Raw genomic sequence first — 22323 nt, 5'->3', positions numbered from 1 at the left:
GTTCCATATAAACCTGATGATTTTTTGTTTTATTTCTTTAAAAAATGACACTGGAATTTTGATGGGAATTGCATTAAATTTGTATATTGCTTTGGATAATATGGCCATTTTAACTATATTTATTCTTCCTATCCACAAACAAAGAATATTTTTTCATTTCATTGTGTCTTTTTCATTTTCTTTAATAATGCTTTGTAGTTTTCAGTATATAGATCCTTTACATTCTTTGTTATGTTTATTCCTAGGTATTTTTTGTTGCAACTGTAAAAGGGATTATTTTTTTTAGTTCTTTTTCCAAAGTTTTATTGTTGGCATATAAAAAAGCAATAGACATCTATATCTTAATTTTGTATCCTGCAACCCTACTGTATTGGTTTATTATTTCTAATAGCCTTTCTGTGGAGTCCTTGGGGTTTTCTATACACAGGATTATATCATCTACAAAAAGTGAAACCTTTACTTCTTCTTTCTCAATATGAATGAATGTCTTTTATTTCTCTCTCTTGTCTGATTGCTCTGGCTAGAACTTCCAGCACTATGTTGAATAGGAGTGGAGAGAGTGGGCAACCTTGTCTTGTTCCTGATTTTAGAGGAAAAGTTTTCAGTTTTTTACCATTTACTATAATATCAGCTGATGGTTCATTGTAAATGGCCTTTATTATGTTGTGTATTTTCCTTCTATACCCATTTTGTTGAGTGTTTTAAACATAAAAGGATGTTGTATTTTATCAAATGCCTTTTCTGCATCAATTGATAGGATCATATGGGTTTTTTCCTTTGTTTTGTTGATATGATGTATTATGTTAACTGTTTTATGTATGTTGAGCCATCCTTGTGTTTCTGGGATGAATACTACTTGATCATGATGAATTACTTTTTTAATGTGTTGTTGTATTTGATTTGCTAGTATTTTGTTTAGAATTTTTGCGTTTATTAGAGATATTGGTTTGTAGTTTTCTTTTTTGTGTTGTTCTTGCCAGGTTTTGGTATAAGAGTTATGTTGGCGGCCCTGGCTGGTTGGCTCAGTGGTAGAGTGTCAGCCTGGTGTGCGGGGGACCCGGGTTTGATTCCCAGCCAGGGCACATAGGAGAAGCGCCCATTTGCTTCTCCACCCCCCCTCCTTCCTCTCTGTCTCTCTCTTCCCCTCCTGCAGCCAGGCTCCATTGGAGCAAAGATGGCCCGGGTGCTGGGGATGGCTCCTTGGCCTCTGCCCCAGGCACTAGAGTGGCTCTGGTTGTGGCAGAGCGATGCCCCAGAGGGGCAGAGCATCGCCCCCTGGTGGGCAGAGCTTCGCCCCTGGTGGTCGTGCTGGGTGGATCCCGGTCAGGCGCATGCGGGAGTCTGTCTGACTGTCTCTCCCTGTTTCCAGCTTCAGAAAAAAAAAAAAAGAGTTATGTTGGCCTCATAAAATATGTCTGGTAGTATTGCTTCTTCCTTAATTTTTTGGAATACTATGAGAAGGATAGGAACTAAATATTCTTTGAATGTTTGGTAGAATTCACTAGTAAAGCCATCTGGGCAGTATTTTTGGGGAGGTTTTTGATAGTTGTTTTATTTTCTCCCTACTTATGGGTCTATTTACGCTTTCTACTTCTTCATGATTCAGTCTAGGAAGATTGTATTGTTCTAGGAATTTATCCATTTCTTCTAGATTGTTAAATTTGGTGGCATATTGTTTTTCATAGTATTCTACAATAATTCTTTGTATATCTATGATGTCTGTGGTGATTTCTCCTTTTCATTTTGGATTTTGTTTGTATGAGTCCTTTCTCTTTTTTCCTTAGTGAGTCTTACCAGGGTTTGTCAGTTTTGTTGATCTTTTCAAAGAGCCAGCTCCTATTTTATTGATTTTTTTTCTATATTTTTCTGTTCTCTATTTCATTTATTTCTTCTCTAATTTTTTATTATTTCCTTTCTTCTGCTAGTTTTGGGTTGCCTTTGTTCTTCTTTTTCTAGTTCCTTAAGGTGTGATGTTAGGTTTTTTAGTTGGACTTTCTCTTGCTTCTTTATATAAGCCTGTAATGATCTGAACTTCCCTCTTATTACTACTTTTGCTGCATCCCAGAAATTCTGACATCTAGTGTTGTCATTTTCATTTGTATATATCTTTTGATCTTTTATTTCTTCTTTGACCCAGTCATTTTTTAGAAGTATGTTGTTTAATTTCCACATTTCTGTGTGTTTGTTTACTTCTTTTTTACAGTTAAATTTTAGTTTCAAAGACTTATGGTCCAAGAATATGATTGATATAATTTCAGTCATTCTGAATTTGTTGATGTTAGTTTTGTGGCCCAACATATGGTTTATTCTTGAGAATGTAGCATGTACACTGGAGAAAAATGTATACCCTTGACGTTTTGGGATGTAATGTCCTATAGATGTCTATTATGCCCATTTGTTCTAGTGTTTCATTTTATGACCAATATTTCTTAATTGATTATCTGTTAGTAGATGTTTTATATATTTTGATACTCCCTAGTTTGGTGCATATATATTAAGAAGTATTATGTCTTCTTGATACACTGTCCCCTTTATCATTATGAAATGTCCATCTTTGTCCCTGGTTACCTTTGTTGTCTTGTAGTCAGCATTGTCAGATATGCATATGGCTACACCTGCTTTTTTTTTAATATTATTTACTTGGAATATTGTTTTCTAATCTTTCACTTTGAATCTATTTTTGCCCTTGTAACTTTGATGTGTTTCTTGAAGGCAGCATATTGTTGGGTTTTGCTTCTTGATCCAGTCTGCTACTCTGTGTCTCTTTATTGGTGAGTTCAATTCGTTTATATTTAATGTAATTATTGACACTTGAGGATTGCCTATTGCCATTTTATATACTGCTTTCTGATAACTTTGTGTATTGTTTGGTTCTTTTCATTTGTTTTTATTTGGTGGTATTCCATACTTCTATCTTCTGTTTTTAAAAAATTCTTTTTTTTTTTTTTACAGAGACAGACTGAGTCAGAGAGAGGGATAGATAGGGAAGGCAGACAGGAATGCAGAGAGATGAGAAGCATCAATCATCAGTTTTTTGTTGCGACACTTTAGTTGCTCATTGATTGCTTTCTCATATGTGCCTTGACCGCAGGCCTTCAGCAGACCAAGTAATCCCTTGCTCAAGCCAGTGACCTTGGGTCCAAGCTGGTGAGCTTTTTTGGCTTAAGCCAGATGAGCCTGTACTCAAGCTGGCAACCTCGGGGTCTTGAACCTGGGTCCTCTGCATCCTAGTCTGACACTCTATCCACTGCGCCACCACCTGGTCAGGCTGTTTCTCTTTTTTTAAGCTATGTGTTTCAGTAGTGGCATTTTCAGGGGTGGTTACCATTAGATTATTAAAAGAAAAATTATTATATTTATTAGAGTTCATTATCCCATGAGTATTTTTGCACTCCATCCTCTTTTGTTACTGCTGATCTTTATCCTCTCCTCTTTTATGTTATTGTCACATATTATTTTTGTTTTTATTGTGGTTTTGTTAACATTTTTACTTGTAGTTTTGTTTTGTTCTTTGTTTCTGGTTGGATAGCCCCCTTTAGTATTTCCTGTAGTGGGGGATTTCTAGTGATAAATTCCTTCAGCTTCTGTATGCATGTAAATGTTTTCATTTTCCCTTCATATTTGAGGGATAGCTTTGATGGATATAGTATTCTTGACTGGTAGTTCCTCTCTTCCAGTACTTTAAATGTACTCTCTTCTGGCTTGTAGATATTCTGCTGAGAAATCTGATGATAACCTAATGGGCCTTCCTTTATATATTATATTCTTTTTATCAACTGTCTTGAGGATTCTTTCTTTGTCATTGATTTGTAATAATTTTATTACCATGTGCTTTGGAGTAGGTCTATTTGGATTGAGGTAACTTGGCATTCTGTTTGCTTCATGGATTTGAGGCTCTTTTTTCACAGGCTTGGGAAGTTCTCATTGATTACTTGTTTCAATATGTTCTCCATTCCCTTTTCCCTCTCTTCTTCTTCTAATATACCTATTATTCTTATATTGCTCTTTCTGATGGATTCAGATATTTCTTGTAGGGCTTTCTCATTTTTTTAAATTTGTGAATCTCTCTCTTCTTCTCTCTGTTGTATCTCTAGGTGCCCATCTTCAATGTCACTAATTCTCTCCTCTATCTGGCCTGTTCTATTAGCTATGCCTGTTACCTCTTTTGTCAGTTTGTGTTTTGAGTTTTTCATCTCTGTTTGGTTCTTTTTTATAGTTTCAATTTCCTTGGTGAAGTACTCTTTTTGTTCATTAAGTTGTCTTTTGAGCTCACTAAATTGCCTTTCAGTGTTTTCTTGTATTGTTTCTTACTGAGTAGTTTTAGAACTTCAATTTTTAATTCTCTGTCATTAAGTTCCAAGGCTTCCATATAATTAAGATTTTTTTCTTCAGATTTTCATCTATCTGAGCTATTTCTCTGTCTTATGTATCCATATATGATTTCCTTTTCTTTGGTGGCATTTGCTAGTGGTATGGTTAATAACCCTAACAAGATAACTGAAAAACAATAAAAAAATAAAATAAATACAGTGAAAAAATGAAAATTCTATAAATAATGATAAGGAGAACAAAAACTACAGATAATAAAAAGCAGAAACTGAGAAAAAATAATAAAAATAACAGAAAAGATGAAGTAAATATCAAGCAAAACACCACAAAAAGAAGTATGAGTCTAAAATATAATAATTTGATAAAAATGATGTTCAGGTGAGAGGGAAACAAAGAAAAAGAATAAAATTGTGATAGAAGGAAGAAAGAAGAGAGATGAGAAAAAAAAAGAGACAGTGTCAGAAATGAAATTCTTGCAAAAATCAAGAATAAAAAAATATACCAATAATGAAGTTCACATGGGCAAAGGACAAAGAAGAAAAGGGAAAGAAGAAAATGTGCGATAAAGCAGAAAAAGAAAAAAGAGGAAAAAAATTATTTTTTTTCCCAGTATTGAGAGGTAACTTTTTCCTTTTTCTGGTAGGAGGCGCTGTACTACAAGGTTTTCCTCAGTGAGATTTTTGGGTGGAGTTCTGCTGAGGCGTTGCTGTGTAATGATGCAGTCAGGGTCGTTGCATTGTTAGGAGGGGCTTGTTGTTAGGGCTTTGCAATTTTATGGCTCTTGCAATGGTGACCAGGGGTCTTCTGGGGCCCTTCCCCACATTCCAACAGAGCAGGGGATCAAGCCCTCAAGCACCCCCACCTCTCAAAGAAGAGAGAAGCCTGGAGACCCAGCTGATGGGGGTCCACCACCGCCTCTGTTCGCACAACAAGGGGAGCAATGAGGGACCGGGGTGGGGGGCTGAGAAGACACAGTCCAGGCTCTCCTCTGATACCACTCTAAGCACACAAAGTGCAGCCCTGAGCATGTCAGCAGCTGCATGCCACAAGCTGGTGTTTGAGCTTCCGGAGCAGTTGTGGCAGAGATCGCAGATCAAGTGTGTTTGGCACCACAAGTCTAATCTCTTCAGGTGGCGTGGGTAGATCAAGCATGCTTCAGTGCCCTGTGGGCCTGTCTCCACTTGCTATTCATACACAGTTCTTGGGAGTGCACATTGGGTTTTGTGTGCGCCCAGCGCCTGCAATAGCCCAGCACTTGCAATCACAATGCGGCAGACACCAGGAAATGGCCTTGCCGTTCTTGGTCATCACCCCTTTCTCGGCTCCTTCCCCCCAGACTCTCTTCTCCCGGCTCTGGCTCTGAGACAAAGCCTGCACCAACAGCGCCTCCTTCCCTCAGGTCTGTGAGGAAAGAGAAAGACTCAGTCCTCTGGCTTTTCTTTCTCCTGTGAGCAGATTCTGTCTTTGGCCTGCCTTCTTGTGCAATCATATCATTGTCTATCTGGTGTGTGTATATTTCAGGTCCATCTGGGTTTTTTTCCTCTGCCTATAGTTGTAGAATTTGTTGAAATTTTAAGGGGAGAGATCAGGAGTATCTCTCATGCCGTCATTTCTCTGACGCCACTCCCATAATTTTAAATATATTAGCTGGTAGTTTTTTTTTATATATCTATAACTTCCCTGTTACTCTTTATCTAAATTTTTCTGGTTACATTTACTCCCCCACATTAATTTAGAACTTGCCTCTTAGCTTGCCCTCTCAAGCTCTGTTAAAAATCCTTTGGAATATGCTATTGGAATTGTATTGCATGTATGTTGAGAAAAAATTGTCATCATAATATTGTTAAATAATTCCATCTAGAAACTATACATATCTTTTTAAAACTAAGTTATTTTTAATATCTTTTAATTAATTTATGGTTGTCTTTATAAAGGTTTTATTTATTTTGTGGTAAGGTTATATTATATATACACACACACAACATGAGAGTATATAAAAGTACACACACATATACTTTGTATCTATAGAGTATACTACTATATATCTAATGTATTATTTACTACTGGTACAGACTATTATATATATTCTCTCTACATATAGATATAGATGTAGATATAGGTATAGTGGTCATTGCTATTGTATAAGTGTTTATTATTTTATTTTTTAATTAGTATATGGAATGGATTTGTGTATGTATAGTCACTTTATTAAACTTTCTTGGTACTTTTAAATGAAAAAGAATTGTTCTAGATATTTTAGGACAAAAAAGAGATCCATGAGCAAAAAATATCTGGTCACATTATTTTCAGTGTCTATTCTTCCACTTCCATGTGTTCCTACTCATTGACTGGGATATGCAGAACTCTGTCAATAGTACATGGGGAGTATTCCTGTGTTGTTCCTACTTCTAATGTAAATGATTTTAATGTTTCATTATTAAGTCAAATGTTCACTATAGATTTCTGGAAAATAATTTTTTAGCCTGTTAAGGACTTTTTTCTCTTCCTTGTTTACCAGATATCTTATGATTCTCTTCATTTCCCAAGGTCATGGTGAAATGCTCAAACCCACTCTGTGCCCTTTCTCATTGCTGATCTTTGCTTATGTTTGGTCTCTGCTACAATGTTTCTAACACATTTTAATACTCTTATCCAGTGTTGCCTCAATATCAAGCCAACTCACCTCCTGTGCATCTATTCTTCCTTTGCCTACTCTATAAATGTTTTTGGTATATTTTTCTCCCTGTAAGACTATGAAGTCCTAAGCTTACATCCTTAACTATTCGTGTGCCTAAAATGACCCAGCTCCTGATATATATAAAATAGATGCTCAGTTAAAAATGTTTTAATAAATTAATAAATGTAAGAATCATTGAAAAGTTTTCTGTGGATAATACATGTAGGTGATTCCTTTGATTTGGATAATACTTTATTATTTCTTAGAATTTATTTCTATTTCTTAGAATTACATTTTCAATCTCTTGCATTTTGTATATTGCTTTGTTTCTAATAGCAGATGTTAGAGCATGACCCTCTGAAAAGATGCCAGTTATTGAAGAGCAAGAAAAAAATTAACAAAATGTTACTGATAGGTCACCAAAAAAGGGATGCACAAGGCCTGATGAGTTTTATAAGAAGTTTATTTATACATCTGCCGACAGATGGGCTGAGACTGTAGTGATGTCAGCAGCAAAAGAATGAAAAGCCTATCCTACTGAGGACTGAGTTTAGCTGTATTTCTCGCCACAGTGAAGGGGAAACTTCTGTTACCTGTGGCCATTAAACAATAGGGGAGGGAGGGTGGTGCTGACTAAGTAAAGAATGTTCAGATAAGTAATGAAAGGTGGCTGTCAGGATGCCTCAGGGTCAGGCAGGAGTAAGACATCAATCAGAATTGCTCAGGTGGAGAGTCACGGGAACTGCCCTGGTGCTGGGTCACCTAAAGTTCCACCTGCCAGTCAAGGTTTTTGGTTAGGAAACCCTGGACCAGAGCCTAACAGTTACATATATTGTGTTACATCTTGGGAGCAGGGTATCTTTTGTTGGTTCTCAAAGCTTAGGAAAATACAGTTATTATTGAATTTTTAATTTTATTTTGTAAGAAAATTCACTTTTTTTTTTATATGCAGGGAATCACCATTCGACCACTAGTGGAGTTTCTTGATGTTAAGAGGGCCAATAAGAAACAGCAAGCTGTCAGTGAGGAAATCCACTGTCGGGTAGGTTTCTATGTAGTGTAAACATTTAAATGATTAAAGAAAAAGTTGTTGGATTCAGTCACACAATTTGACATCATGGTGCTCATTACCTGAAGAAGGAGAAAATGTCAAAGGTTTAAAGGAGGCAGGGCTGAGAAAGACATGAGTTGGGGGTACAGAATGAAGGTATCCTCCCAGTGGCTTCTTCAGCTTAGCCTGTTAGGCTTTTCAGGAATCAGGGAAAAGGAGCCCACCTATATTACTTCCTTCAACCTGAAAATGTTTCTACTAGAAAATTATCATATTTCATATTTTCTAAAATTACAAATAAACTATTAAAGATGGGAATAACCTAAGAATTATTTAATAGCCATGTGACAAACATCTCATCAATTTGTTTGAAGATTAATTATTGTTTCATTGATTTTAGTAAAAAAAAAAGCAAATGAAGTTTAGGCATGATATAGAGTAGAAATTATTGCTTTTAGTTGAAGATTAATCAGTATTCCTGCTTTTTTCATTTTAGTTTTTTGATCATGTGAAGACTGGGATTGAAGATGTCTGTGGACACTGGGGTCACAACTTTTGGAGAGACAAGTAAGAAGGCCTGATGTCATTATATTATAAAGGGGCTCTGAATGGCTCTGGAAGGAGCACTTATTGACTTGTGTTATTTTTCAGAGTTGTAAATGTTTCCTATGTTGTACCAAAGTAGATCCTTTTAGGATAAGGTTCAGCTATAACAGAAACCTGTAAAATAGTGGCTTTAATAAAATAGAAGCTTATTTTTCTCTGCTATGAAAAGCTTGAGGCAGGCAATGTAGGTTTCATTGATGAGTTCTGCTCCAAAGACTCCTCATGGACCAGGGCCCTTATATCTATTTGATGCCACTAACAACTTCCATTTCCAGAGTTGCCTCTTAGACCAAAGTGGTGGCTGTAGCCTGAGCCATCATGGACACATTTCGGGCTGAATGTAGAAAGAAAAATAATAAAGGACAAAGAAAATGTACTACCCTCCTCCTTAGAAATTATATCACAAATTTCCACACTACTCTTCCTGTGATATCATGTGTCCTGGCCGTTCACAGCCAGGACTCAGTCACTGGACATTTCTCACTGCGAGGGAGACTGAGAAATGCAGTCTATTTGGTTACAAAACTGGGGGTTCCATTGTTATTTGTTCTCCCAGATATGTTGAGAACTCCTGAGGTCATAAATAGACTAACACAAATACCAGATATTACTTAAAGCTACACTTAGCTGAAAGATTATGGTACTTATATGAATGAGGTTATTATCTATCTATCTTTTTTTACCTTTAAAGTTTTTGTGGTGGATAAATAAGATTCAGTGTTTCTCTTCAAATATCTTATGGCTGAAGTGGCAATGGTAGACTAGCCAGGCAGAATCGCTGGCTAGGAAAGACTTTGGGAAGAGATGGCATATCAGCTGGTCCCTGAAGACAGATAGGTTCTGAAGTATATTTGGTGGATGCCTCTTGCTCTCCTGCCTATCTTTCCTAACTTGCTAACAGATCTCCCACCCATCCTAATTAACATGAAGTTGACCAACCTATCTATATAATTTACTATAAGGGAATATTTAAGTGTTTACTGTTAGCTCACATATTATGACATTATATTGCACTACATGAGAAGTATAAACTATAGACTGAGGCCTTTACAATTTTGCAACATAATAAAGGCAATAAAACTGTCCCAAATCAAATAGGAGTGTGTGTGTGTGTGCGTGCACGTGCATGTGTATCTTTGTGTGTGTCTGTGTGTGTGTGTGTCTGTGTGTGCATGTGCATGTATGCGCATGGTATCAGTAAGTCATAAAATGAGTTATGGAGACTTTTAAGTGCTAGAACAACCTTTATAAACCTGACCATACTGTTTACTGATGTAGAAAGGCTCCTTGAACATAGCTTTACTTCATCACTAAAGGAAAATATTTTATTTGTCACATAGAGACATAAAGTAATAAAATAATGCAAACTAAAATCTTCATTGTAAAAAGTAAAAAACAGTGGCCATTATCTTGGACAGTATTCACTTTAATTTGGAAGCAGGAGGTAGACCAGAGTACCCTATCTACCTTGTAATTTTCTACATTTTCCTGCTTTACAAATACCTGAGAACTTCCTAACAAAGACAGGTGCTAATCCGTGCCAAGTCAGTGGTCCAGACTCCCCTGCCTCTCATCCACACTGTGTCCATAGCCATGCCTATTTTCCACGTACCTTCTCCTTTTCAGCCCAACCACTTTTCCCCTTTCCTATCACCCTATTTGTCCTTGTGTGAAGTGACTGTGGGTTGAAATCCAAAACTGTTCCTTTTCAAAAGTAAAGATTGGGGTAAAGGTTTACATCATTCCCCTGCCTCCCAAACAGGAGAAACAATAGATGTGAATAGACATGGGAATCAGGTCAGCAGTCTCTGGGTCAGTGTTAGAAGAAGGAAGAGCTGGCCCCTGTGATCATGTGAATTTTGTCTAGGACTAAGGTGAAGGAATGGGAGAGATATTTTATCTCTGGTGTATATGAGTCTGTTCCAGGCAAACATTTACAAGCTTCCGGGTGAATTGGACTAAAAATACTAAAGATGACAGAGACAGCTTTGATTCATGCCTTAAAGGTAACACTGGTACATGTCTAACATTTTTCTATGCAGTACATATATTTCATTTAATAGTTTTATAAATCTGCCAGACCAGGCAGTGGCACAGTGGATAGAGTGTTTACCTGGGATGCTGGGGACTGAGGTTGGAAACCCTGAGGTCACCAGCTTGAGCACAGACTTATCCAGCTTGAGTGCGGGCTTACCAGCTTGAGCATGGGGTTGCCGGCTTGAGCGTGGTATCATAGACATGACCCATGGTCACTGGCTTGAGCCCCAAGGTTGCTGGTTTGAGCCCAAGGTCGTTGGCTTGAGCAATGGGTCAATGGTTCAGCTGGGGCCACCAGATCAAGGCACGTATGAAAATGCAATCAGTGAACAACTAAAGTACCTCTATGACAAGTTGATGTTTCTCATCTCTCTTCTTTCCTGTCTCTCTCTTTTTTTTTTTTTCACTGAATAAAATAATAACAATAAAATAATTTTATAAATCTTTAAGAATTTTTATGCATTATTTTTCACAGGAAAATTTTAAATACTTTTCTGGATTGTTAAGTACACTGTATATTCTGGGGGAGTGATGTGGAGGAACTTGGTACTAATTATAACTTTGGTTCTGCTCAGATCCTATCTCTGGTATGTAATATTTTTTGGTGTTACTAAAGATGACATAAAAAGAAATGATTTTTTAGGTGTGTTCGGTAATTTTTCTTTTCTTCTGGAATCCTTATGCTGTGGATTTGAGTGGTCCTACCTAAGAATTCTTGAGACATTTGATCCTTTGAGAAAGACATGACGGAGTTTCTCAACTCTGAAACTTCTCAGAAAGTTTCTCAAACTTGACAGAAAGGATCTAATAATGGAGAAGGAAACAGGCCATGGATAGCTTGGCAGAGAAACAACAGATGTGGAGATAAAGCAAAGAAAGTGTATCACTTAGTCAAATAGATCAGATATCATTGTCCTTAATGTTTATTCTTCCTTTTGTTTATCTCTAGAGAGAAGCTAAAACAATAATAATGATAAAAAGAAGTTTACAAAGATGTGTTGCTGCCTGGAGTCCTGCTCAAACTTTAGAAAACAAAGTAGGCTCAATATTGAGTGTAGTAGCAACATGTTGAGGATGATTCTTTAACCCTCCAGTATTTAGAGCAAAGCACTGTGAGAATGACTCTCTTTAATTATTCATAACCCTCCAGTATTTAATACCAAGAATGTGGGTTAACATTTTTTTTCATGGCACAAGTGTGCCTATAAACTTCCTTGTGCTTATGATTCACTGTAATAAGTTTATTTCTTTCTCCACATGCTGTCTCATTCACATATTGACATAATAATGTTATGTAACAAACCACCCAAACAGTAAGCTCAAAACAGTCTCTTATTATTAAAGCACCTGAGTTAAGAGGTTGAGAGTCACCTGACCTGGGTTGGACTCAGATGACCTACATTGGTCTTGCTCATGCTTCAGGGGTTTGTCTGGTTGTCAGTTGATCCCAGCTGGTTTTCTCTGTGACTGGGGTGATATAACTCTGCTTCATGTGGTATTCACCTTTGTCTTGGGACTAATGAGTAACACCATACATATCCTTCTCATGGTAATTGCCGAAGTGTGCGAGGCAAGAAAGAATGAATGAGCCCATTTTAAGTCCTTGTTTCCATCATCATATCTGCTAATAGCTCATTGGCCAAAGCAAGTAACATTATTGAGCCCAGTTGCAGGAAGTAGGACAGGGCAGGTTACTTAGGCTACAGTGGAAGGCTACTACCAAGGAATATGGCAGAGGATGTGGATACAGGGAAAGATTGAGACCAAATAATTCATTTCAACATACATGCTTACAAGTGTGTCAGACACTGTTCTGTGCATGGGTGATCCAGGAAAACAACAACCAACTTCTGCCCATATAGATCATTCTCATGCTAGGAAACAGAAAATGCCATAAATAATAGATTAATAACATGTTAGAAAATAACTTCTATGGAGAAAAATGTATCCATGGAACAGAATAGGAAGTTTGGTTGTGGGTGGGAGGGACATGCAATTCTAATGAGATGGTGAGGAAAGGCTCTTTTGGAAAAATGACCATTGAGGAAAACAGCCTGAAGGTATGTTGGAAGAGTATTCCTAGAAGTAATGGTCAGTAGAAGAGCACACAGGTGGGAGCACAGCTAGCAAGTCTCCAGGACAGAAAGGATGCCAGTGAGGCTAGACCTGAGGAAGAGGAGCACCGTTGTAAGAGGTGCAGCTCCAAATGGTGTAGGGCCTCCAGGTCATCATGCAGAGGAGTCATAGTGTTTGACTTATACTTTAGTGGGATCACTCTGGCTTCTGTGAAAAAGATATGCTGTAGGAACACAGTGGTGGAAGCAGGAAGACCAATTATGTGCCCATTACAATAATTTATTGAGAGATGATAAAAGTAGGAGTGGTAAAGGATGGTTGGACTTTGTATGTATTTTAATGGTGGCACCAACAGAAATTGTTGATAGAAATGATAGAGTGTAATAGTTTGCTAGTGGTACTATAACAAAGTACCAGAGGTTGGATGGCTTAAACAATAGCAATGTTTCCCAGTTCTGTGGGCTAGCAGAACAAACTGTAGATTTTGTTCCTTCTAAGGGCCACGAGGGAAGGGCCTGATACAAGCCTCTCTCTTTGACTTGTAGATGGCCTTCTTCCTTCCTCTTCATTTCATCTTCTGTCTGTACACATCAGTCCAAGTTTCCTTTTATTATACAGATACCAGTCATATTGGATTCAGGCCCACCCAAATGACCTCAATAATCACTCCTAGTAAGACCCTATCTCCAAATATGGTCACATCCTGAGGTTCTGGGGTTTTGGCTTCAACATATGAATTTTTATATGGACACCATTTAGACCATAATATGTAAATGAGAGAAGTAGAAGAGTCAAAGTTGACATTAGGTTTTCTGACCTGGTGGAGTTATCATTAGTGGAAGTGGGGAGAATTACAGGAGAAGATGAGTTCAGTTTGAGCATATTGAGTTTGAGATGTCTCCTAGATATCTAAGTGGAGGTGATGATTAGGCAGCTGAGCATTTATTTCTGGAGGTTGGGAGAGAGCTTGGAGCTGGAGATACAAGTTTGAGAGTCATTGGCATAGATAATGCAATTAAAATCTATGAGACTGGGCAAGATCACCAAAGAGAGTGAGTGGAGACAGAGAAGAGGACCAAAGAGTGAACACAGGGGCACTCCTACATGTCGAGGACAGGAAGACGAAAAAAAGTTTAAAAAAGAGGTTGAGAAAGGAGCAGGGAGAGACCCAGGGGAATGTGGCATCCCGAAAGATAATGTTTTAGGCAGGAGAGGTCAGAAAAGGTGAGAACTAAATAATTGATCATTAGATTTATGGTGTGTGTGTGTGTGTGTGTGTGTGTGTGTGTGTGTGTGTGTGTGTCTGTGTGTGTCTGTGTGTGTGTGTATGGCAGTGAGTCACTGATTACCTCAATATGAATCATAGGTATGGAGTATTGGATGCAAAAGCCTGATTTGTGAGTTTTTCAGAGAGAATTAGAGAGAAATTGTAGATGCAGAGTTTTATCAACACTTTTGAATAATTTTGCCAAAAGGGAAAGCAGAGAAATAGAAAATGTAGAAATACACATATTAGATATATGTATGCCATGGCTACATAGAAAAATATATCAAAATATACAATATATATTTTATAGATATGTGTACATACTTTGTACATATATATTAAGGTATGCACACATAAAGATAATTATAATGCTCACACTAGCTCAATACTGCTACTACATACGTTTTTGCCCTGGGAGTGGTAGAAATGATTGTATTGGTCCTGGCCAGTTGGCTCAGTGGTAGAGCATCAGCCCAGCATGTGGATATCCCAGGTTTGATTCCCAGTCAGGTCTCACAGGAGAAGTGAATATCTGCTTCTTAAACCCTCCCCCTCTCATTTCTCTCTCTCTCTTTCTCTCTCTCTTCCCCTCTGTGGCCCGATTGGAGCAAGTTGGTCCCAGGCACTGAGGATGGCTCCAAGGCCTCAGCCTCAGGTGCTGAGAAGAGCTTGGTTGCTGAATAACAAAGCAACATCCCAGATCACCAGAGCATCACCCCCAAATGGGCTTGCTGGGTGGATCCCAGTTGGGGCACATGTGGGAGTCTGTCTCTGCCTCCCCTCCTCTCACTGAATAAAAAAATGATTGAATTGCTGAAAACAAGTATTTTCTTAATCAGTGTAGTATTAGTTAATTGAGGCTTTAATTTTCTATATTTTCAGGTTTAAGAAGTTTGATGATAAATACTTGCGGAAGCTTTTGATTCGAGAAAACCAACCCAAGTCAAGTATTGTGTCCTTATATAAAAAGCTTGAAATAAAACATGCCATTGAGATGGCAGAGACTGGGATGATAAGTACTGTTTCTTCCTTTGCCTCTCTAAAGTAAGTGCCCTTTTACAAATAAGAGTTAGTGTTGCTAAGTATGTCTTTTATAGTTTTTTTTTAGATTTTGGAAACTAATAATAATACATTTGACCTATGTCCTAGAGATACTTTGAGACCTCACAGAAAAATGAGTTTCTGCTTAAAATATGACAGTTTAGAAATGTGGATCTTTTTAAAACTTTTTTCTTGATTGATTGATTTGAGAGAGAGAAACATCGATTTGTTGTTCCACTTATTTATGCATTCATTGGTTGATTCTTATATATGCCCTAACCGGGGATCGAATCTGCAACTTGAAGTATCAGGATGATGTTCTAACCAATTGAGCTACTTGACTAGGGTAGAAAAATGTATCTTATCTTATGTCATGTCATGTCACATCTCATTACATTATGTTATTTAAGAATTTGACTAGTCAGAAAACACTTTGTCATGTGTAGAATGATTATGCCTTTATTTGATTTGGGCAATTTAGTGCTTTTTGAAAGTAATTTATATTAAAAGCATTTATTTTGAAATGAAATATTTTAAGATGTGTTATAGTTGATATTATACATATGTATATAGTTATTTCCTCATAGATGACTCACAGTATCATAGTTTAAAGTTTGGAAAGAACATTAGTTTAGTGATCACCTACTGCAGTGTTTGTCAGCCAGGCTGCATATTAGAAACAGCTTGGGAGCGTTAAATAATATAGATGCCAGGGTCCTGTCCTTATCAATAAAATTAGAATTTCTGGTACTAAGGACCAGATATAGGTATCTTTATAAGTTCTTCAGATGTTTCTAATATGAATACAGGACTGAGACCCACTGACATTGTAAGTCTGCTTAATTTTAAAAGAGGAAATAGATACTCAGGATTGGGGAATGATTTCCCCAAAATCTTATAGCAAAATTATAGCAGAACTGTAAATACTCAGTTAACAAAATTCTAAAAGAAAGTAACTTATAACCTAAGTTTTATATCCCACTAAAATATCCTTCAAAAAGTAGAATAAAAACATTTCCAGATGAATAAAACCACCACGATAAAGTAAATGATAAAGGGTTTCAAAAAAAAGGAAAGGAATTTTATAGAAAAGCTTGCAGATGAAGGGAGGAATTAAAATAATAGAAATGATAATATTTGCAAAATTTAAATGAGTATTAATTACATAAATAACAATGTCTGTGAAGTTTTAAATCTATACTTACTTAAAATTATCAACAGTAATGGCTTATAAATTGAGAGGGAGGTAAATTAAATGGTATTATTGTGTTCTAAGGTCCTTGCATTGTCCAGAAACAGTAAAAATAAAAATGTATTTTGGACTTTATAAAGTCAATGATTAATATTATAATCTAAGGTAACCACTAAAAGGTAGTAAATGTAACAAGTAAAAATAGAACGGAAATTAAATAACAAAATAAATAATTTTAAAACAGCAATGAAGTAGATAAAACAATCTTAGAACACATGGGACAAGTAGACTGCAACAATAAGAAAATAATCTTAACTCAAATGACATTAATTATACACTTACTCCAGTAAAAGAGAGAGCTGTTCAGAATGGATAAAAATTCATAGCTCACTTGTTTGTAAAAGATACTACTGGGCTGGCCAGATAGTTCAGTTGGCTAGAGCATCGTCCTAAAGCACAGAGGCTGCTGGTTTGATCCCTGGTCAGGGCACATACAGGAACAGATCTATGTTCCTGTTTCTCTCACTCTGTCCCTTCCTTTCTTGCTAAAATCAATAAATAAAAAAGAGAAAGAAAAGATACTACTTAAATGTAAGTGTATAGGAAGGTTATAAATAAAATGTTTTAAAAAAGATATGTCATTTAAAGCATTAAACAAAAGAAGGTTGTGTGATTACATTATTACCATAAAATGTAAACATTTATGGAGAAAATGTTGCTAGAGATAAAATACATTTTATAAAGATAAAGTTTCACATTTTTAAAAAGGAATAACAAGTCTAAATTAGCATACAAATAACAGAAACCTCAAAATATATAAACCAAATCTTGACAGAACTACAAGTAAAAATATACAAATTCTTAAAGTGGATGTTTTAAGTATCTATAAACAAGAGAGGTAGTTGAGCACTTATCACTAGACTTATGCAAACATATGTTGGTTAAAATTTGGTGGGAATATTATACATGAAAATCAGGCACCAAAAAAAGTATTTATTTATCTTATTTGTTCAACTTTAAAATTCTGTGAATTAAATATGCTGATCAAAAAACCTTACTAGAAAGTTGGACAGCTATCTAAAAAACAATGTCTCAGTCTAAAAAGATGATTCTTAAAAAGTTATTTAAGCAATTGAGGCTGAGGCAATAATGAATTGTCTAAATATAGAGAAGTCTATCCTGATTACGCCTGGAATTTCTTTGTTCATTCCTTTGTCTGTATTCATTACCATTGAACATAGGTTTTGTGCCCCGGGATCTACTGTTATTGTTGGTTTACAGGAACATAAACTTTGCATTTAAAAATAATATAAGGGAACCATGTTCTTTATTTTGTGTGCCCGTGGCTCATCATCTGTATGCATTTATGTATATTAACAATCCCAGCTTTATTTTCTTATCTATTTATTTTATTGTACTATATATTTTTGTAAGCCCTCTCAACTTCTTTTTTAAGGAGTTAGAGTAAAGCTATATAAGTATAGTACATTCTCCTTGTATGCAGTACTTAAGGTTCTATAAAGTTTTCTATGAACACTGATTTGCAAACACTGAACCATTGTTCCTGGGGAAAAATACACAGGTTCCTGTGAGCCTCTGGTCCTAATATTTTAATCAGTCAATCAATATGTTTTGTTTAAAAACACCTTTTTTTTTCTTTTTGGTGAAAGAGACAGAGAGAGGGACAGACAGACAGGAAGGGAAAGCATCATCAATTCTTTGTTGCTGTACTTTAGTTGTTCACTGATTGCTTTCTCATGTGTGCCTTGATGGTGGGTGGGGCACTCCAGCCAAGTCATTGACCCCTTGCTCAAGCCAGTGACCTTGGGCTCAAGCCAGTGACCTTCGGGTCACATCTATGATCCCACGCTCAAGACAGCGACCCTGCACTCAAGCTGGTGAGCCTGCATTCAAGCCAGCGACTTCGGGGTTTTGAATCTGGGTCCTCTGCGTCCCAGACTGACATTTTACCTATTGTGCTACTGCCTGGTCAGGCTAAAAACATCTTCTTTAAAATATATTGTTGTTTTATTATTATTGAACTTGGGACCATACCTCATATTGTTGTGTGGCCACAACAGGACCACAGCTCATGCTTGAACAAAGCCTTTCCAACACAACTTTTCTTCAGAAGGCCCACCACAGCCTTCCTGTACATAGGAATACTAGACCCCACTTCAGAACTATGTTTAGGGGCCATTTAAAACAGCAAAATCACCAAAAAAAAAATACAAAACTGTGAAAAACTTGTCACTGAGTAGACTGAGGACAATTTTTATGGATGAGAACTAGAACAAGAAGGCAAAGCATTACCATGTTCATCCTCATTTAGGAACTTCCATGTCAATCAACTTAAATTTTTTTCCACTTCGCAAGTGTCTGTGAATGACTGGGAAAGTGACAAAAGTGTTGATAATGTGTTTATAAATACATTTAAGCAAGTAGGTAAATTTGCTAGAATCCTTGAGTAATGAGGATCAACTGTATATGCATATATATTATAAATGGTGTCTTTGCAAATATATCTAATAAAGTATTTTAAAGCCCAGAATAGCAAAATACAGCTAATTAAGTTTCTTTATGGAAAAAAATCCTATATTACTTTTTTATGGTATATTAGAAATAAAGAAATAGAATAAACTACTATAGTTTAACTTCTTTAAAAAATAATTGCATGAACAGACTCTGAAAACATGTGCATAATTAAACTAGTCCTAAATGATTTCAACACTGAGATAACATTTAAAAATTTTTTAATTACTTTAAAATGTTGAATAATTCTGAAGTGTCATTCTTTAAGATTCTTTTTAAATAATGATATTATATAAAAGAATGAATATTGATTTCAATATTTGTTGAATAATAAAACATTGTTTTTCCAAACTTTCACAGCGACTGTCGTGAAGAAAAAATAAGGAAGCTCACACCTGGTGAAATGGATGAAATTCGAGAAATATTATCAAGAAATCTCTATCAAATTCGTCAGCGAGTGAGAATAATTTATTTACATAATATTTGCTTAATTTTGACTGAAAACATGCCTTCCACCTTTGTGATATCCAATTATAGGTACATATTGTCCTACCATTATGCCAACCTCTAAAGTCCCACACCAAGCATCCTTACTTCTCTCAGACCCCATTTCACAGGTGTGGTCTTGTTAGGGTACCGCTCTCCTCTGGACACAATGAGTGAAGTCTTCTGAGAGTTCTGATGTCGGCCTGGAGATTTAAATACACACACACACACACACACACTCACACATATAAAATAATTGTGAAGAAAATAATTGATGATTTTCTTTTTTATTTTTAAATGAAATACCATTATAGCTCAGATTTTTTTATAGCTCAGATTTTTAAAAAAGTACCTAATCTTGTTATTCATAAAGTGCTTTAGTTTTTCTCCTTTAATGTGTCATTTGAGTCATTTCTTTAACTGCATTTCTATTATTAACATCTCAATCTAATAATTTGCTAAAAATATAACTAACACCTAGTGAATGCATACAATTTGCCAAGCCCCATTTCAATGCATTGCGTGTATTAGCTCGTTTAATCCTCCAATAAACAGTGTACCTATTGTCTCCACTTTACAGATGAAGAAACTGAGGCACAGGGAGGTAAAGTTGTACAAGTGCCACAGTTTGTCAGGAGTCCTCTCCATTCACATTGAGGTCATCTCTGTAGCTTCTTAACTGTTCTCCCTAAAGGCTGTCCCCATTCCATCCTACAGGACCGTTTGTTCCTCCACCCTTTTCCCCAAAGCACCTTTTAATAGCAGCATTATCCTATTGAAATGAAACAAAACAATTGTGGCTTCCAGGCTAAACTGTTCTTTCGGAAATAGGGATCTTTGTTTTCAAGTTCTACTTCATCCAACCCTATTTCTGCACCTTTCTCCCTCACTCAGCCACCCCAAAACCTGCACAGAGTACAAGTCTGTCTTCATTCCTTGGCCTGTGGGGCTCAAGTCCCTGTCTCCACTGCTGCTTGCTTCCTGTCAGCTCAGTTGAACCATATTCTTCAATTTTTAAGGTTCCCCAACACCTTCTATATTATTTCCAACCTTGTCTTTAAATGAGCTTGTGCTGTACCATGTAAAGTTAGCATTTAATTTTATGATTTTGTATTATTTGTTAGCTTTCAATGCCTAACTAGGTGGGACGTTTCTCAAGGCAGGAACTGAGCCCTGGCCTGTATTACTTTTGCATTCTCTACTGGGCCTAATATAATCTAGACCAGCGGTTCTCAACCTGTGGGTTGCGACCCCAGCAGGGGTTGAATGACCAAAACACAGGGGTCGCCTAAAGCCATCAGAAAATACATATTTATTATACAATACATTTTAAAATAAAATATGTATTTCTGATGGCTTTAGGCGACCCCTGATTTTGGTCGTTTGACCCCCGCCGGGGTTGCGACCCACAGGTTGAGAACCGCTGATCTAGACACAGGGATATTCCCAGGAAGTGTAGATTAATTCTATCAGAAAATGAAACTAATTACAAATGACAGTTTGTTTTAGGAAACAGGTTTCTTTGTAGCTTATAAAACTAAAAATTTATCTCATGTATAGTCCACCCTGAGACATTTTACTGCTTCACATATGAGGTCATTATCATTGCTGGTGGTAGAAGTTTCTTTCTCAATTTGAAATCCCAGCTGAAAAGAAATGTTCCTTAATCAAAAAGACACAGCACCACCAAGTGGCTCAAAGTGATTTTTTTTTTTTTTCCATTTTTCTGAAGCTGGAAACAGGGAGAGACAGTCAGACAGACTCCCGCATGCGCCCGACCGGGATCCACCCGGCCCGCCCACCATGGGGCGACGCTCTGCCCACCAGGGGGCGATGCTCTGCCCATTCTGGGTGTCACCATGTTGTGACCAGAGCCACTCTAGCGCCTGAGGCAGAGGCCACAGAGCCATCCCCAGCGCCCGGGCCATCTTTGCTCCAATGGAGCCTTGGCTGCAGGAGGGGAAGAGAGAGACAGAGAGGAAAGCGCAGCGGAGGGGTGGAGAAGCAAATGGGCGCTTCTCCTGTGTGCCCTGGCCGGGAATCGAACCCGGGTTCTCCGCACACTAGGCCGAAGCTCTACCGCTGAGCCAACCGGCTAGGGCTAAAAAGTGATTTTTTTTTATACCAGTAATTGCTATTCAACAAAAAATACTGTAGCTGACTTTTTAAAAAAATTTTTATTTATTCATTTTTTAGAGAGAGGAGACAAAGAGAGAGAAAGAGAGAGAGAGAGAGAGAGAGAGAGAATGGGGGGAGCAGAAAGCATCAACTCCCATGTTCCTTGACAGGCAAGCCCAGGGTTTTGAACTGGCAACCTTAGCGTTCCAGGTTGACGCTTTTACCCACTGCGCCACTGCAGATCAGGCTGTAGATGACTTTTATTATTTTTTTTTCCCAAGCACTAATGATGAGTCCATACAAAGTACTTCAAGTTCGACGAAGGAACTTGATGAATTCAGTTCTTTTCCTCATTTATAATGGTCACACTTTCCAAAAGGGGGAAAATAAAACGTATCCACTGGCTTTATTAGAAGATGAATAAAGATTTTAAAGAATGTTAATTTTTTTTTAAGAATGTTAACTTTCATAGTCTATTTTCCCCTTGCACATGAGTTATTAAGTACTTTATTAAGATGTAAAGCCAAAGAGACGTGGTAGTTTTGGAATTTCTGGGCAGTGATCAATTTTTTGTTTGTTTTGTTTTTCTTTCAGACTCTGTCATACAACAGACACAATCTGACAGCTGACACCAGCGAGAGGCAAGCCAAGGAGATTCTGATCCGCCGGAGGCACAGTTTGCGAGAGAGCATTAGGAAAGACAACAGCTTGAATCGGGAGCGCAGGGTAACCTGGGTTTGTGCTTCTGGGATGCAGGAGGCTTCCAAGAACTGAGTTAGCAGCTGTTCTGGAAGTTCTGCTGAGGGTGGATCCACAGAAATCCTGGGATATAGTTCATTTAAAAGTCTTTTAGATGTTTCTTGAACACCTATTATGTTTCAGACATACTTCTAGGCACTTGGGACAAATCA

At 37.1% G+C, this 22323-nt stretch overlaps 1 protein-coding gene across 1 annotated transcript in view; it reads left to right on the top strand.

The window, feature by feature from the left end:
• The window catches only part of SLC9A2 (solute carrier family 9 member A2), a 149519-nt gene that overhangs the window by 103472 nt on the left and 23724 nt on the right, over positions 1-22323 (top strand). Inside the window, exons 6-10 of the mRNA XM_066267888.1 lie at positions 7959-8048; positions 8554-8624; positions 14926-15087; positions 19169-19265; positions 22007-22138. Of these exons, the coding sequence (XP_066123985.1) occupies positions 7959-8048; positions 8554-8624; positions 14926-15087; positions 19169-19265; positions 22007-22138 (552 nt within the window). The remainder of the gene's footprint in view (positions 1-7958; positions 8049-8553; positions 8625-14925; positions 15088-19168; positions 19266-22006; positions 22139-22323) is intronic.

The sequence above is a fragment of the Saccopteryx bilineata genome, chromosome 3 (assembly GCF_036850765.1).
Source record: "Saccopteryx bilineata isolate mSacBil1 chromosome 3, mSacBil1_pri_phased_curated, whole genome shotgun sequence".
Classification (NCBI taxonomy): Eukaryota; Metazoa; Chordata; class Mammalia; order Chiroptera; family Emballonuridae; genus Saccopteryx; species Saccopteryx bilineata.
The sequence above is the reverse complement of the archived record's forward strand: the minus strand, read 5'-3'. Positions and strand labels throughout refer to the sequence as shown.